This window comes from Convolutriloba macropyga, chromosome 8, assembly GCF_964194025.1.
Source record: "Convolutriloba macropyga chromosome 8, txConMacr16.3, whole genome shotgun sequence".
In the NCBI taxonomy this organism is placed as follows: Eukaryota; Metazoa; Xenacoelomorpha; order Acoela; family Convolutidae; genus Convolutriloba; species Convolutriloba macropyga.
In genome coordinates this window covers 22,336,367-22,355,529 of record NC_134475.1, presented here as the reverse complement: position 1 = coordinate 22,355,529, position 19,163 = coordinate 22,336,367, and the positions used below count along the sequence as shown (strand labels likewise).

Here is a 19,163-nt window from a genome sequence, read left to right as displayed (position 1 = left end):
TCCAAATCATCACAAAAAGTTGGCTGAAGGGGAAAAACTAGAAAAAAGCACACAGAGAGGGACTGTTCTTTGCAATAGTTGTGTTCCAAGTCACATTCTGTTCTCATTTATCTTTCTACCGTTCACATTTTTAATCCTATTGTTCATTTTTTCAGCCACTGTTTCTGCTTGTTTGCGCAAAGACGCAAACAAGCAGAAGCAGTGGCTGAAAAAATGAACAATAGGATTAAAAATGCGAACGGTAGAAAGACAAATGAGAACAGAATGTGAGTAAGAACACAACTATTGCAAGGAACAGGTGTGCGCGTGTCTTTTCTTCAATTTTGTTTCTGTGATAACATGTGTTTAGACATATTCTGTGCTTATTGCTTCATTTAGTTTCGAGCGCTGTATCTCCTGCTAATTTTGGCCGAACATGTTTTGCGAGCAAGCAAAACATGGTCTGCTAAAATCAACAGGAGAGACAGAACTTGAAAAAAATGAAACAGGCACAGCATATGCTCAAACCCACATAATCACAGAAATGCTGTTGAACGCTCGCACAGGAGTGTCCTCCGTTCCCGAACAAAGAAAAATCAGCTTTCAAGAACTCAAGAACTTTTGTACAGTGCGTGATTTCTATTATCCAGTATTAATCAATTTTTTCTCTGTTCAGGAAGACGACACTCCTTCACCGTTGTGACAAACAACAAAGCCCGGCAGAGGAAAAATTTTATCAAATTTGTGAAGCTTTTTTTATGTGTCCCTGACAGAGCACATTTTTTTCTTATCTTAATTTAAAATTTCTATTTTTCCGCTCAGTTTTTCAACGTAAGGCAGAACTTTTATGGCTGTCTAGAGCACTGGAACATCAATTTTTTTGCCTTTTAAATCTTTTTTCCTTTTTTGGTTTTTTCGTCTTTTTGTTTTTTTTTTTGATTTTTTGAAACAATTAACATAATTAACTTAAATGTGATGTAACGGATTTTTTTTTATCAAGGATCCTATTTTTTCACTTTTTAAAATACTAAAAGACAGCTTTTACGACAACTGTACTGCCAAGTTTGCGGAAAATTTTTGTTTTCAATATTACATAAGTTTTGATTCTCGCTTCTTTCTTTCTTTTTTCTAGAGTAAATACTTTTTTTAACATCTTTTGGGCAAAGTAAAAAAAATATCTGGTTAAAATATTTCCACATCTTTTTTGTTTTGGTTACTTTTTTGTTTTTTTTTAAATTTTTTATAGAAATTGCTAAATTTTTCAACGTAAGGCAGAACTTTTATGGCTGTCTAGAGCACTGGAACATCAATTTTTTTGCCTTTTAAACTTTTTTTCCTTTTTCGGCTTTTTCGTCTATTTGTTTTTTTTTTGATTTTTTGAAACAATTAACATAATTAACTTAAACGTAATGTAACGGAATTTTTTTTTATGAAGGATCCTATTTTTTCACTTTTTAAAATACTAAAAGACAGCTTTTACGATAACAGTACTGCCAAGTTTGCGGAAAGTTTTTGTTTTCAATATTACATAAGTTTTGATTCTCGCTTCTTCCTTTCATTTTTCTTGAGTAAATACTTTTTTAACATCTTTTGGGCAAAGTAAATAAAATATCTGGTTATAATATTTCCACATCTTTTTTGTTTTGGTTACTTTTTTTTGTTTTTTTTGAAATTTTTTATTGAAATTGCTAAATTTTTCAACGTAAGGCAGAACGTTTATGGCTGTCTAGAGTACTGGAACATCAAATTTTTTTTGCCTTTTAATTCTTTTTTCGTTTTTTTTTTGGCTTTTTGGTCTTTTTGTTTTTTTTTATTCTTTGAAACAATTAGCATAATTAACTTAAACGTGATGTAACGGATGCACGAGAAAAATTCAATTAACGTTGGATAACAATCAACAACATAAATACTTTTTCTCAAGTGTTTGGAATACAAGGAATGCAGGTAGTGTTTTCACATTCGGGTTTCACAGATTCGTAGAAACAACGATAAAGCCCTCTTCCGTCCATCAAAGTTTAAGTGAGCTAAATCACGTCGACCGGGTACAAGGAAGTGGTTGTGATGGATTTTTTGGGGCCCGACACATGAGGAGCCACAAAAGTTTTGCATATACCAATTTGTTTCCCTGACCAGCTCATAGGAAACATAGGGCCGTGGGAGTAGACCGACAATTTTTACTTTTACACCCTGTTCCATGAGAAGCTTAGCAAAGCCACAAAGCCTGGCAGCAGTTTTGAGGGGGGGTTGTGGAATTATCCAGCGTTTAGTCGGGTGCCTTGAGATGTCATTATTGCCCAAGAACAAAATGCAGCAGTCAAATTGAGAGCAGATCACGACATCTTCTGCTTCAGGATGCGCCGCCCTAAACCCTGGCTTGCAATGTAGGGTTATTTTATGTTTTGATAGTAGTTCGTCTCGGTAAATTTGGTCCTCGAGACGGACTAGATTCGAGTCCCCGACAATTACGAATGTTGGCGTTTGACTGAAACAGGAGAAATATATGTATGTCATAAAAAGTTGAGTCTACAGACTGGCCCTGTCAGCGCAGTTTCTTACTTTTTATTTATTACAGTACAAGCTTTTCAGTTGTTTCAATGTTACAAGAACAAGACAATTAACAAAATGACAAAGTTTCTTCCTCTTAATTATGCTCAAATCCTTCCCTCATTAAACTTAATACCAAAAAATTTTTTTTGACCAAAACCACAGACTTATAGCAAAGGTCGGAGGCACTGATTTTTTCCAAGGGTCCAAGGCCAAATAACTCATAAAAAAACCACAATTGGGCTTTTTCTCATCAAAAAAGAGTTCTTTAACGACTTTGGCGGATTTGCCAACAGCAAAATTACCATCAGAGTTTGAAAAAAAACGCTAACGCGAAAAAATCTCCCGTTTTTTAATTGAAACAAGCAGCCTCCCAGATTATCGCCTAGTCTAGAATACGAAAGAGATGCAAAGCATTGACCATCCGAGCTAACAAACATAGAGAAAAAAAACTTAACACCAAATTTTTCGCAGAATAGTTTTACTTCCGCGTCAACATCTGTCAAACCTTTAAACATTTTGCTGTGCTCTCAACTATTGCAGAACTTGTAGCTGCTTCATGTTTTACAAAACGCTCAATCATGTTTTCTGGTTCCTTGATGGTACCCTGGACTGCACTAAGCAAAATGTGGTTCGCCGACTCAAAACAAAAGGCTGAAAAAAGCCACAGCGGTCCATTACGTCTTACTTGTTCACCGAGATGCCGCATTGTGTGGAAATTGAAGGATTGAGATTTTTCATCGTACAACTCTACGAAATTTTGAAAGAAGTCGTGAATTAAGTTTTCTGCGCATTCAATTTTTGTGTCATCTATAATGATGTCCGAAAGAAGTCTGACCGCTACACTTAGCAAACAAAAACTGTGCAAAAATCTTTTAGGCACGGGAAGCTGTCGAAAAATTAGAGGACCGCTATGAAAAAAAAACAATTTAAAATCAAACGCCTTCCAAAAACTTAATTCACTTAAGGCTTTGGGTTTATGTTTTACATCAAACGGCACTTTTAAGTTCTTGATCAAATTTTCTGCTGCCATCAAGGTCTCTCCTTTTAACAATGAAATCATCATTTTTGTCGAAATTTTTCCAGTACCCAAAAAAATCTGATGCATAGGATCAATTGGACAGTCCCAGGGTAAAGACATTAAACTGTTAAGAGGGGTAGAAGACTTAACACCGCATTTCATTTCGTTTGTTCGATCAGCATACCAGCCGCAAGCTTCAAAGTCAAGGTTTTCTCTGAGCTTAAATAACTTTTTACATGAAAATAACATTCTTTGGTTACTGGAGAAACCATTTATATAGCAATGAGGGCAAGATGAATATCCGTTAAACTGGATCATACAAAGAACGCAAGCTGTGGCTGGCATATCCGCAACAATCGATCGCACTCTAAACTTAATGGGCCCTAACCCTTCAATGACAAGGTTTGCGTCTCGCAGAGATTCAAGTTCAAAAACCAGAGCAGGTAGTGGTTTTTTGAAATCTGGCTTCAATTTGCCGTGCCAGAGTCCTAACAGCATTAAATTGGAAAACGCACTTCTCAATTTAGGTGGAAGGTTAAAGATTTGAACTCAAATAGGCCAAACTGAAAGTTTTGAAGACTTAAATACAGGAGCACCATCTACGTTTAAAACAATCTGCACTTCATTAGGTTTAATCTGATCCCAACGGGTTGCCCAAGAGCAGTTTTGGCTCCAAGACATAACTATCTTAGCGGAATTTTTGGCCAAAATTTTTTCCATCTGAGTCCTAATGTCCACTGTACAAAACTTAGCATCCCCAAAAACTGTTGTAACAATATCCGGCAAAAAAAGAACAGCTAGCTTAGAGAATAGATTATTTGGAACTGGTAATGCTTTGGAAAACAGCTTTAAAAAGTCTTGTCGAGAATTCTTTGATAATTTATGCTTATCACATATTCCATCAAACTCCTTTAGAAAGCTTTCAGTAGTTGAGCTTGCGCCAGAAAAAGAGGTGTCCCGTCTTCCTGAAACAGAGCAAGAGGTTCAACATTGTCCCTTGCGTTTTCGATTTCTTCAGTTTCAAAATCTTGCAAGCAAACAGGAGTAGAACAAACACTATCTGTCGGTTCAAGCAATGGTCCATCGGTTTGATCATCATTTGTTCAACAGGCGATATTGATAAAGCAAATTGCTGTGAATTCAAAGGGGTGCTCATTTTGACTGGACTTAAAACAGCATCAATTTCACCAAATACAGAATCATATGAAACGTATTGTTCTTCACAATCATCTTTATTATTGCTAGAACTATTTGATAGATCATACAAAGCACGTCTTGTTGGTAATCTTTCGATAAAAATTTTCCTGAGAGGGGTTTCTAAGTTCAGTATAGTTAAATTACCTCTTGGCGGAGTTCCAACAGCTTCCTGTGGACCGATCAGTTTCTGCTTTTTTGCGGCCTTGGGTGCTGCCAAAAAAATGCCTATAGTAGAAAACTGTTAACTCTTGCCCCATTGAAATGTCTTTTATTGCAACACAATAAACAATTCTACCCTTTTGACGATACTCAATGTTTGATTTGTACGACGCGTTAACGAAGGAAATGGGGCCGAGCATTAACCATTGCATATCCCTTAACCTACTACAAAGAATGTATACATCATTAAGGCCTGCAATGACTTCATCATCCCTAATTTCAGCCAACACACCAACAACGCCCTCTATTATGCTACCCTTTGTTATGTCGTTTTTAGCAAACATCCCCAGCTGCAAAAAAGAATCACTAGGAAAGTAACTAACAAGTTCGTAGCTCACTGACTCCAGACTCTTGCGGTACTCATTTCCAAGAAATCGACTCACCTCGAAGTTTACTTCATTTTCCGGCAACAAATCATCAACGAAAATTTTATGACTCTTTTTATCTTCACAATCTATCCACCTGTCTGTAAGTTTTGCATCAATTTTTGCTAATATTTTCCAAGTCAAAGCCAATTTCGAGAAATTTCTACCGGTGGTTTGATACAAATTTTCCAAATCTCGGGACATTTTTCTGAAAGTCAACTAATTTGCCAGAACGATATGAACATTTGCAGCGCCAAAGTTTTAAAAAATTTAAAGAGGTAAACACAAAAAAGAAGCATGAATGTCTTCAAAAAGATCTTTATTGAGAAATTGCAAAAACTTGCAGTAAACGTAAAATTAGTTGAACTGGCCAGCGTCCCTGACAGAGCACTAGCTATGTTTATTAACTTGAGTACCAAATTCACTGCATACAATGATAGTTTGAGAAACAGCAAAATCAATTCTCTAATCGCTCGTTTTTCTCTCGAAGACCTAGAACGTTGGCGGCATCTTTGACCCTTCTGAGCGCGTACAAACTGTCACCGCAAAATCTTCGAACCGCTTCTGAAACAAGATAATTCCCTCCATAGAAATAAATAGCCCGGTCAATTAAACTAGGAACCACAATTCAAGTGTAAAGGAAACTCAATAGTTATGAAATGAAATAAACACTCATGAACTTACCATTTGAAAAAATTCTCTTTATAAATTAGAAGAGGATCAAAAACTAAAAAAAAAGTTTACCCCGAAAATAATTTTCTTCTTCCTCAGGAGCCGCCAATCGACCTTCCCTTGTTGTCCTTTGGGAAAACCAACAAAATTTTACTCTTTCCTCTTTGGTAAAGAGTGACCTGGCGAGGAACCTCCCGTATCCCTCATAATCGTCTCGGGCACCAGTGAACGAGAGGAGATTGATTCCGTTGTAAATAAGAGGCACCGATTGCAAATCTCCCCTTTTTTCAACTTCTTTTGCATTCTAAGACACATTTTAAAAACCAAATTAATATCCAATTTATTGATAGTAAACATCCAAGTGAACTTACAATTTGACGCAACGTTTTTGATATCCAGAGCATCTGGTTGCGGGTTTTCACCTCCGTTTTATTAGTCCTTCTCAAGGCTTCTTCCAAAATCTTTAGGCCCTTGACTCCTTTTTTGCTCACTTTAAATTTACCTTGGGATACTGAAAACTTTCGATGACTCTTACTCTCACTTATGGTTTTCTGATTCATATCTCAACACTCATCAAAAACCATCGTTTCCCCTGTCTTAATTATTATATAAATCACTTTCCAAATACACAGTGAAGAGAACCAAATAAGTTAAACATAACCGAATAACGTCAGAACAATTGCTCTCAAATTACAAGTCGCTTTCATAGAAACTTAAAGACTAGTGAGCCGTAACGTTCTTTTAACGACAAGAGAGGTAATATTAAAATACAAAAAATGTTCAACCATAAAATTGCATAAAAAAGACCGCAGGACTAATATAATTGCTACAAATATTCCTTGCGAGCTTTTGAAAGTAAAGCAACAGTTAAAACTAATTAAAGTTACTTAAGGAAGACTCTTAGATACTTGGAGACCAGTGAGCCGCAAGCTTCAGAGATGTTAATGTCCTTATGCCTTTATTTGTATAGCTTGCTCTTGGAAACGAATTTTGAAAAACTTCAAAATACAAAAGAGGAAATTTTAAACGACAAATAATATCGAATCAAAAAATGCATAAAAAAGGCCGCAGGAATAATATAATCGCTACAGACTTCCCTTTCGAGCATTTAAAAAGTAAAGCAACAGTTAAAAGTAATTTAAGTTACTAAGAGAAGTATCTTAGATACTTAGAGAACAATGAGCCGTAAAGTTCTAAGGGATATTATTGCACTCATGCCTTTACCTGTTTAGCTTACTTTCGGAGACGAATTTTAAGACACTTTAAACGACACTTTAAAGGACAAAAACTGTTCAAACAAAAAATCGCAAAAAGCCCTCAGGACTAAAATAATCGCTACAAACTTTGCTTGTGAGCAATTAAAAAGTACAGCAGCAGTTAAATGTAGTTTCAACATTGTTTAACGCAAGACCGCGAGTCCCTGACAGAGCACCGGCTTCATTTTAACTACTGGTTGGTATTTTCGTCGGCGCGAACGTTTTCTTTCTCAGCTTTTTGTTTTTTCTGCAAATCTACGCCCTGTTGATTTACGTATTTCAATACATCTCGGTATTTCTGGACAGTAAAGTTGGCCCCGAAAACTTTCTTCATCACTTCATGGAAAACTTCAGTCCGCTCTTTGTCTGCAGGTTTTCTGTTCCCGGTTAGAGCTTTCCTCGGATCGATACAGAGTAAACGTCTCTCCTCTTCGGACCACAAGCAATTTGCAATATTGATAGCACGCTCTCTTGGAGTATTACCAGGAAGACTTAGCAAGTTATTTCCGCTCCACAGGAACTCCTCACTATCGCCCTCAACATCAACTTCCTCGCCAACGCCCCCGTCAGTCCTATTAGACTGCGAATTTTCATGCAGGCGATTTATTTCGTCCATCGCCTTTTTGGCGAAAGTCATGAATTGACGAGCAATTTCGTTTCCAGCGTCTAGACGAGATTCAATTCGGCCCATTAAGTGACGAAATTATTCCCAAGTAGCATCCTACAAAAAATATCACAATGAAACAAAATTAGACAGTTTCGAGTTTTTAGTTTTATGTTTGAAAAAAAACGTTTAATGACCTTTGCGTCTGAATATCCGTCAGCCCTAGTAAAAACCACATTTTCGAATAAGTCAACAATCCTAGGTACAATCCAATCATTGTAATTATGAGTCAATTATAGAGTTAATGCAAGTTTTGAAAAACTAGGAATGGGATTCTTTCTTGCATGATTATTAGAGTTAACATAAAGGAACTCAAAGTTCAACTGATTTTCCGACGTCCCTGACAGAGCGCCGGATTCAATATATTTTCAAGCACGATTCTTAAGGAGCAGGAGCAAAAACCTCATCTGAACTACTTGAAGGACCCGAAGATGTTGCAGCTTGTGAGTTTTTGTTTTTTGCCTGACGGTAGTCCAGGAATTCTTCCATTAGAGCACATTCAATGTTCGGTTCATCAGCAATTTCTGGATCATCAAACTCAGGGAACAATTTGGTTTTCTTAGCAGTCTGCGATCCAATTTCGGGGCTCCGACTCTCTCTCTCAAAGCAATTATTATCATCATCATCATCTTCAGGGAGATTCCGTTTATTGTAGTTTTTGACGATGTCACTCGCATTCAAACGGCTAACGTTTATTCCATCGTTCTTTTTTACATACATATTACTCTTAACGAAGTTAATCATCTTTTCAGTACCAACCATCTTGAACTCACCATCCAGGGGAATGTTTTCAGGGCCACACTTGATCTTATATCGCCTTTGTTCAGTGAAATCTTGGCATCATTACTGAAACCATGAGGCCAACGTGGGCTATCAGGTTTACCCGACTGAACGTTCCATCGCATTCGAATTAGAACAAGAAGAGCCAATCAGATAGAATTTCCGTAACTTCCATGGCTTTTTTTGCCAGGTTCTCTTGCACTCTCGACGATCTTTTTGGTTGGGAAGAACTCATGTCTAGGAGAAAATTTTCAAATATCAATCTATGTTGGAGGAAGACAATTTGTCCTAGCAATCTACGGGAAATAAGAGATAAAACTGAAGAAAGCAGTTTTAATGGTTACAGATAATGTTAAAATTGTCAGAAAATTTATTTAAACCACAAATCTATGTGTCCCTGACAGAGCACATAGATTTTTTTATTTTGCTAATATTTACATGGCCCTTTTCATGTGCATACACAAAAACGTCCATTTTCGTGGATAGTGCTCAGAGTATCGGTACATTGAAGTCAAAATTTTACTTAATTGCCTCTCTCAATTCTGACAAGCGTTATCTTAAACATAGACACTGCTGGTTGTTTCTTGTCTTTGGCCAGCACTGATGTGCCTAGACTGGCTGGCTATGATGCCGAGAAGGTCATTAGGTCTGACGGGTTGCGTACAAGATGCGTCCTTTGAAAGAAAAGTCTTCCAACAAATTTTCGGTTGTCAATTTTGTGTTTTTACTCTTATCTTTTGAACCAATCTTATCAGTAGACTATTTTCTAACTGACCAAGTATAAGACAGCAAGGCAGTGAGGGCATGAGTAGAATGCAGGGTAAACACTAAGCCCCTAGCAAATGCTTGTGGTGAACAAACAAAGATTAACAATGTCAACTGGAAACAAATTTTCTCCTTGATCTTTTAATCGCACAGTCTCTTAGTCTTCCTCATCCCCGAGTCTCTGCTACTTTCACAGAAAAAACTCTACCGTCAGTCCTGTGGCTGACGGTAGGGATATCACTGTGAAAGTAGCAGAGACTAGGGGATGATGAAGACTAAGACACAATGCGATTAAAAGATCAAGGAGAAAATTTGTTTCCAGTTGACATTGTTAATCTTTGTTTGTTCACCCCAAGCATTTGCTAGGGGCTGAGTGTTAACCCTGCATTCCACTCATGCCCTCACTGCCTTGCTGCCTTATAGTTGGTAAGTTAGAAAATAGTCTACTGATAAGATTGGTTCAAAAGATAAGAGTAAAAACACAAAAAAGACAACCGAAAATTTGTTGGAAGACTTTTCTTTCAAAGGACGCATCTTGTACGCGAGTCGTTAGACCTAATGACCTTCTCGGCATCACAGCCAGCCACTCTAGGCACATCAGTACTGGTCAAGGACAAGAAAAAACCAGCAGTGCCTATGTTTAAGATAACGATTGTCAAAATTGAGAGAGGCAATTAAGTAAAATTTTGACTTCACTATACCGATTCTTTGATCAGCATCAACGAGAGCGCACCGCTTGGAACGCAGAAAACCTACGTAAGTGAGTAAACAGCTAGAGGATTGATCACTGCTTTTTTACCTGATTTAGAACAAGGTTGATGTTGTCTGGCTGATGTTGTCTGGGTAGAATACTTGAAGGATTAAAACAGAGAGATCTGAAAACAATACTTCATGAGTATCACATCAAGCATAGGAGTTACTGTTAGCCAGCGTCAAATTAAGGGACATTAACTTGCTTATTTATGTTAATATTTTGACTGAGGTGGTTATGAAAAGACACAAAATGAAAATTTCGGGCGCACGTCATGGCCCGAAAATGGGCGGTATCCGTTATTGTCATGTTTTCAACAACCTGTAATCCTGTCGCAATGACACTTTGACATGACCTTGGAAGACCCATACTGGGTCTATTATAGCACAATATAACATTGTTACAACACTTTTAAGTAGTTTTACAACCTTGCACAGGGGTATATGTCTCTATAGGGCCAAAATGGTGGGGGGGGGGGGTCACAGAAACACACTTTTTTCCCACGAAATCTTGCACGTAGCACCCTGAAATTTTGACACAACCTAGCAGACACCAAACTGGGTCTAGTACACCATTATATAACATCGGAACAACCTTTTTAGGCGGTTTTACTACCCAGTACAGGTGAATTTGGCCCTATAGGGCCAAAATGGGTGCGGTCATGGGTACACACTTTTTTTTCAATAAATCTTTGACATGGCTCGCTGAAACTTTGACACAACCTAGGAGACATAAAACTGGGTCTAATACAGCATAATACAACGTTATAACAACATTTATAACCAGTTTTACACCTCTGCACAGCTGTAGTGAGGCCAAATAGGGTCAAAATGGGGGGTTCAGCAAATGCCCCATTTTTTTTGAAATCTTACGCGTAGCTTCCTGGCACCCTAGCAAATCCTAGGAGACATCCCAATGGGTCTATACCACCATAAAACAGCGTTATAATAACACTTATAACCGGTTTTACACAGCTGCACAGCAGTAAGGGGCCAAAAAGGGCCAAAATGGGGGGTTCATCGAATGCCCCATTTTTTTTCCGAAATCTTACACGTAGCTTCCTGGCACCCAAGCACATCCTAGGAGACATCCCAATGGGTCTATACCACCATAAAACAGAGTTATAACAACACTTATAACCGGTTTTACACACCTGTACAGCCACAGCAGGGTCAGTTTGGCCCAAACTGGGGGGGGTCATGGAACGGCCCATTTTTCCCCGAAATCTTACAGGTAGCTTCCTGGCACTCTAGCACATCCTAGGAAACCTCCCACTGGGTCTATGCCACTATAAACCAACGTTATAACAACACTTATAACCCCCTTTTCACCCCTGTACAGCAACAGCGATGTCAATTTGGGACAAAATGTGGGGGTGCATGTACCGGCCACATTTTCAACATTCCTAGGGAAAACACCATAGGAGACCCCCTTACTCTGAAACTACTGTTCAAAACAGGTTTAACCCAAAAAACGGAACCAAAATTGCTCCACTAGACACGGAGAAATTCCAAAATTAGTGTTTTGTAACCCGACCCCAATGTGGCCGGGTACAACCCCTGCAGAGTCAAAATTCGTCCTGTAGATCCCGGAAAACGTATATAAAACTATATATATTCGAACTCCAGAGATAATGAGGCGTCTAAATCACTATAATATGTCCACACATATCACTTTTTTAGAGTACCGAATTTTCACGCCCCTGCACAATCATGCCTCTGGCCCAAGCCCCAAATTTGCACTTCAATAAAAACCCAACTAGCCAGTGCTTGTATATGACCTCTGCAGGGTTTAAAGGGGTGCTAAGGGAATTTCGAACGCCACCAACCCCGTACAATTTTGTTGAGGGATTAGTGAGTAATTAACAAAAGCAATTTTTTCGAACACGAATTCTTGAGGCGAAATTTGGTATAGGGGCCTTTCTTTTGCTGAAAACAGAGTTCAGAGATATGTAGCTTCACTTCCTCGCTGATACAACGTTTGCTACTGAGTTTCTGACACCAAACAACCTTTATCCCGCGCTGGGAAACTCTTCCCAACTCGGGATAAAGGCAAAATCTAGTTTCGCTACCTACAAGTGAAAACACCATAACAGCAACCTTGATGGATTTCGCACCAAACAAAAATTAGTGAACTAAGAACTTAAAAGGTTATAAATGCCACTAAAACGTTGCTCGTAATGAAGCAAACAACACTGGATAGGCCAAAAATTCACCGTAATCAAGAAACACCTGTAAGAACTGTTTATAAAGAAAACCTAATTTTTTGAAGAATAAAGTCATTGAACCCTACAATAAACTTTTAGAAACCATTGCAAATTATCACTGAAGAGCACTAGGTGCTCAAGCAGTTCATAATGCACTTAAAAGAACCTTTTTTTAATGTTGGTTGTAAGGTATTTGTTATGAAAATTGCTAAAAAGTGCAACAAAAGTGAATTTTATTTTGAAAAAAAGAAAGTTATTTTGTCGTTTATATCGCACAACACGCAATTAAACAAACTAAAAACTTAACGTAGGAGTAACTACATTAAAAATTTGCACTTAGTATCACAACAAACTCTGGATATGCCAAAAACGTATTGAAATCTACAAAAACGTGTAAAACCTGTTTATAAAGAAAACATTTCTTTCTGCTCAAAAAATCATTGAATGTTGCTATAAATTCTTATAAACCTTTGCAAATTATCACTGACAAACAATAAAGGCCCCGATAATTGATAATATAACTAACAGGACCGTTTTTGTTGGTGTCTGATAGGTAACTGTTAACAAATTTGCTTAAAAAACGCAACAAAATTCAATTTTCTTTGAAATGAAGTAAATTATTGAGCCGTTTATGTCGCAAAAAACGCAATTTAATGGACTCAGAACTAACAAAAAGACAAACGCCGTCAGTACCTTGCATTAGTTATTACAGAAAACTCTGGATGTTCCAAAAATACATCATAATCAAGAAAAACTTGTAAAACCTGTTTATAACGAAACCACTTTCTTTTGCTAACTAAACTCATTGAATCTTTCTATAAAGTCTTGGAAACGTTTTCAAATTATCACTGGCAAACTTTGAAGGCCCAGTCAATCCATGATACAACTAAAAGGACCTTTTCCGTGTTGTCTAATATGTAATTGTTATGAAATTTGCAAAAAAAATACAATAATAGTCAATTTTCTTTGAAAAGAATAAAGTTATTGAGTCCTTTATGTCACGCAAAACGCAATTCAATAAGCTCAAAGATCAAAACAAGACAGACAACGTCAGTACCTTTCATTTAATATCACAGAAAACTTTGGATGTGTCAAAAAAGAATAACATTCAAGAAAACTTTGTATAATCTGTTTATAAAAAAAAAACAGTTCTTTTATGCTCAATAAACTCATTGAATCTTTCTACAAACTCTTTGAAACTATTGCAAATTATCACTAACAATCCTTTGGCGACCAGGCATTCCATTATACAACTATAAAGACCGTTTTTCTTGTTGCATAATATGTAATTGCTATGAACTTTGCAAAAAAAAATGCAACAACAGTCAATTTTCTTTGAAATTAAGTAAATTATTGAGCCGTTCATGTCGCACAAAACGCAATTTATTAGACTCAGAGTTAAAAACAAGATAATTGCCGTCAGTACTTTGCATTAAGTATTACAAAAAACTCTGGTTGTGCCAAAAATACATCATAATCAAGAAAAACTTGTAAAACCTGTTTATAACGAACTCACTTTTTTTTGCTAACTAAGCTCATTGAATCTTTCTATAAACTCTTAGAAACAATTACACACTATTACTGGCAAACGTTGAAGGCCCAGTCAATCCATGATACAACTAAAAGGACCGTTTTTTGTGTTGTCTAATATGTATTTGTTATGAAATTCGCAAAAATTCTACAACAATAGTCAATATTCTTTGAAAAGAATAAAAATATTGAGTCCTGCAAAACGCAATTTAACCAACTCAAAACTCAAAACAAGACAAACTCCGTCAGTACCTTGCATTTAGTATCACACAAAACTCTGGATGTGCCAAAAAAGAATAATATTCAAGAAAAACTTGTAGAACATGTTTTTAAAAAACACTTCTTTTTTGCTCAGTAAACTCAATGAATCTTTGTACAAACTCTTCAAAACCATTGCAATTTATCACTAACAATCTTTTGGCGACCAGGCATTTCATTATACAATTATAAAGACCGTTTTTCTTGTTGCATGATATGTAATTGCTATGAAATTTGCAAAAAAAATGCAACAACAGTCAATTTTCTTTGAAATTAAGTAAATTATTGAGCCGTTCATGTCGCACAAAACGCAATTTATTAGACTCAGAGTTAAAAACAAGATAATCGCCGTCATTACTTTGCATTAAGTATTACAGAAAACTCTGGTTGTGCCAAAAATACATCATAATCAAGAAAAACTTGTAAAACCTGTTTATAACGATCTCACTTTTTTTTTGCTAACTAAGCTCATTGAATCTTTCTATAAACTCTTAGAAACGATTGCACACTAATACTCGCAAACGTTGAAGGCCCAGTCAATCCATGATACAACTAAAAGGACCGTTTTGTGTGTTGTCTAATATGTATTTGTTATGAAATTCGCAAAAATTATACAACATTAGTCAATATTCTTTGAAAAGAATAAAATTATTGAGTCCTGCAAAACGCAATTTATTAAATTCAAAACTCAAAACAAGACAAACTCCGTCAGTACCTTGCATTTAGTATCACAGAAAACTCTGGATGTGCCAAAAAAGAATAATATTCAAGAAAAACTTGTAGAACCTGTTTTTAAAAAACACTTCTTTTTTGCTCAGTAAACTCAATGAATCTTTGTACAAACTCTTCAAAACCATTGCAATTTATCACTAACAATCTTTTGGCGACCAGGCATTTCATTATACAATTATAAAGACCGTTTTTCTTGTTGCATGATATGTAATTGCTATGAAATTTGCAAAAAAAAAATGCAACAACAGTCAATTTTCTTTGAAATTAAGTAAATTATTGAGCCGTTCATGTCGCACAAAACGCAATTTATTAGACTCAGAGTTAAAAACAAGATAATCGTCGTCATTACTTTGCATTAAGTATTACAGAAAACTCTGGTTGTGCCAAAAATACATCATAATCAAGAAAAACTTGTAAAACCTGTTTATAACGATCTCACTTTTTTTTGCTAACTAAGCTCATTGAATCTTTCTATAAACTCTTAGAAACGATTGCACACTAATACTCGCAAACGTTGAAGGCCCAGTCAATCCATGATACAACTAAAAGGACCGTTTTGTGTGTTGTCTAATATGTATTTGTTATGAAATTCGCAAAAATTATACAACATTAGTCAATGTTCTTTGAAAAGAATAAAATTATTGAGTCCTGCAAAACGCAATTTATTAAATTCAAAACTCAAAACAAGACAAACTCCGTCAGTACCTTGCATTTAGTATCACAGAAAACTCTGGATGTGCCAAAAAAGAATAATATTCAAGAAAAACTTGTAGAACCTGTTTTTAAAAAACGCTTCTTTTTTGCTCAGTAAACTCAATGAATCTTTGTACAAACTCTTCAAAACCATTGCAATTTATCACTAACAATCTTTTGGCGACCAGGCATTTCATTATACAATTATAAAGACCGTTTTTCTTGTTGCATGATATGTAATTGCTATGAAATTTGCAAAAAAAATGCAACAACAGTCAATTTTCTTTGAAATTAAGTAAATTATTGAGCCGTTCATGTCGCACAAAACGCAATTTATTAGACTCAGAGTTAAAAACAAGATAATCGCCGTCATTACTTTGCATTAAGTATTACAGAAAACTCTGGTTGTGCCAAAAATACATCATAATCAAGAAAAACTTGTAAAACCTGTTTATAACGAACTCACTTTTTTTTGCTAACTAAGCTCATTGAATCTTTCTATAAACTCTTAGAAACAATTACACACTATTACTGGCAAACGTTGAAGGCCCAGTCAATCCATGATACAACTAAAAGGACCGTTTTTTGTGTTGTCTAATATGTATTTGTTATGAAATTCGCAAAAATTCTACAACAATAGTCAATATTCTTTGAAAAGAATAAAATTATTGAGTCCTGCAAAACGCAATTTAACCAACTCAAAACTCAAAACAAGACAAACTCCGTCAGTACCTTGCATTTAGTATCACAGAAAACTTTGGATGTGTCAAAAAAGAATAACATTCAAGAAAACTTTGTATAATCTGTTTATAAAAAAAAAACAGTTCTTTTATGCTCAATAAACTCATTGAATCTTTCTACAAACTCTTTGAAACTATTGCAAATTATCACTAACAATCCTTTGGCGACCAGGCATTCCATTATACAACTATAAAGACCGTTTTTCTTGTTGCATAATATGTAATTGCTATGAACTTTGCAAAAAAAAATGCAACAACAGTCAATTTTCTTTGAAATTAAGTAAATTATTGAGCCGTTCATGTCGCACAAAACGCAATTTATTAGACTCAGAGTTAAAAACAAGACAATCTCCGTCAGTACCTTGCATTTAGTATCACAGAAAACTCTGGATGTGCCAAAAAAGAATAATATTCAAGAAAAACTTGTAGAACCTGTTTTTAAAAAACACTTCTTTTTTGCTCAGTAAACTCAATGAATCATTGCGCAAACTCTTAAAAACCATTGCAAATTATCACTAACAATCCTTTGGCGACCAGGCATTTCATTATACAACTATAAGGACGTTTTTTCTGATAGGTAATTGTTATGAAGTTTGCTGAAAAGTGCAACAAAAGTCATTTTTCATTGAAAAGGAGAAAATTATCAAGTCGTTTATTTCTCGCAAAATGCAATATAATAAATCAAAACTGACAATAAAACAAACACTGTCAGAATTTTGCAATCAGTAGCCCAAAAAAACTCTGGATGTGCCAAAACTTCATCGTAATTCATTAAAACACAAGTAAAAAATAATCGCGGTTTCTGATTCAAAAGCGTACCAACGATATGTTCTCTTTCAGTTGAATTTATTTTTTTCTTTTCGGAATTTGAAACCGGGAATTTTTTGAGGGCAAAAAAAGTTAATCTTGCAAGATTCTTGCAGGATTCTTGCAAGATTAACTTTTTCTTGCAAGATCTTGCAAGATTAACTCCGTCTTGCAAGATCTTGCAAGAATAACTCCGTCTTGCAAGATCTTGCAAGATTAATTTTTTTTGCAAGATTCTTGCAAGATCTTGCAAGATTAACTTTTGTTCTCGACTAGGGTAATATAGTCTGCATTTTATCTATCGCTGATTGCTTTCACAATGTCTTAAGCTTTGATCTTTTTGTTGTATCAATGTTCAAAATCCAAAAAACACCTGAAAAAGAAATGAAATAACATTTTGCATGTCCAATTAACATTTGGAAACAAGAAGTATGCGTAGAGTTTGTGAACAGATTTGCCAAAAAAATATAACTTCTGCTGTAACCTGATAACATGGAGACAAACCTAATGCCAAATCAATCCTAACATTATATGGTCTTGGCATATGAAAAAATCTTTTCCCTTTTCCCCATAAAATTTTCTTCCGCTGAAATGCTCCTCTGCAACTTTACCAAATTCTTCATTGTTTTAGTGAGAGAAAGAAAGATGCTACGGCAGAGGGCGCTGAGTAAGTTCTTATAGAGTTTTCCTCAAGTTTGTTTCAATTATATTTATTAGAAAATGTGAGAACTCTGACTGTTTCCTCCGCTTGTATATTTCGACTGTTTTCAAATTTAGAGGTATAAAATCATTATAATGGCTAAATGACACTTGGATACATGACATTATAAGGGCTACATGGCCACATGTTTTTTTTTAAATCACACCGCTACAAAAAATAACCTTTATCCGTTCAAAAACACGCATTATAAGTTTGTTCTCACATGCTTGTTCACGTGGGGGAATGAAACAGTTCCAAAAATGACCTCAAATAGTGTCCAACTTGTGGAGATTGTTTTGTTTGAAATGGTTATTATCATTCAATGATAAGTGATAAAAAACCGCAGAAAAGTTTTTACCAATGATGCCATTCTCAACCATTCGGGGAGAAAAAATACAATGTCTTCTTTAATTATTTATAAGCTTTTCAGCTAATAAATTTCAAGTCCCAAAAAGAACAATGAGAACTCAGGATTATAGTTTGTTGTCTATTTAATTGTTTAAATACCCGGATTTCTTACCAAAAAATGCGCCATATATGGTACTTTACCCCCCACTATACAATTTTCGGATCTATTCTGTTTTGTCCCCCCCCCCAGAACCGACTTGTATGTTTTTATATAGCACGTTACTATGCAAAGAAATAGCACGTGCGATGGGAGGGGGGGGCGTAAAAGCGTAAAAGGTATAATCCCACTAAGCTCGGGGGGGGGAACCAGAATAGATCCGTATTTTCCGTATATTGTTTATTAAAGCCGAAACGATTAATTCATGTTCTTGCTATGTTTGGCAAGGTAGCATAAATGGTCCGTTTTATGGTAACTAGGCTTTCATAAAGATTTATTCCATAAAATGGACCATAGACATTCACTTTTATTGTTCTGGCCCCTCTTGAGGGGGAAGGAGCTATATACTCAAATGGTTTTTTTTGTTCAGTCAATTTTGGCCGATCGATATATTCATCGTAGAGAGTTGAGACTAGTATCATTAGAAAGCTTGTCCAGCGTAGAATATGGAATTCAAAAGATTTTTCTGATTTTCAATTTTTACAGGGAGTAATCGAGGTTTAAATTTTGAGAAAATAGAGTGAACTCCGGTGAGATTTTATTCACAATTTCCGGAATTTTTGACAAAAACTTCACCAATTTTGCTACAATTTGTTAAAGTTTTCAGAAAGTGTTGTTGATTTTTATTTGTAAAGAAAAAAACTTTAATGTAGGCTATTTTTGTAAATAATTTTTTGTCAAAAAGATCTGGCTAATTGTTTCAAAGTTTAGACTTTTCA

At 35.7% G+C, this 19,163-nt stretch overlaps 2 protein-coding genes across 2 annotated transcripts in view; both read left to right on the top strand.

Annotated features, from left to right (window-relative positions):
• Positions 1 to 19,163, top strand: part of LOC142344588 (soma ferritin-like) — a 145,024-nt gene that overhangs the window by 63,142 nt on the left and 62,719 nt on the right. The gene's annotated exons all lie outside the window — the stretch shown is intronic.
• Positions 1 to 19,163, top strand: part of LOC142344986 (uncharacterized) — a 130,962-nt gene that overhangs the window by 108,834 nt on the left and 2,965 nt on the right. The window contains exon 12 of the mRNA XM_075397069.1: positions 17,811 to 17,846. Within this exon, the coding sequence (XP_075253184.1) occupies positions 17,811 to 17,846 (36 nt within the window). The remainder of the gene's footprint in view (positions 1 to 17,810; positions 17,847 to 19,163) is intronic.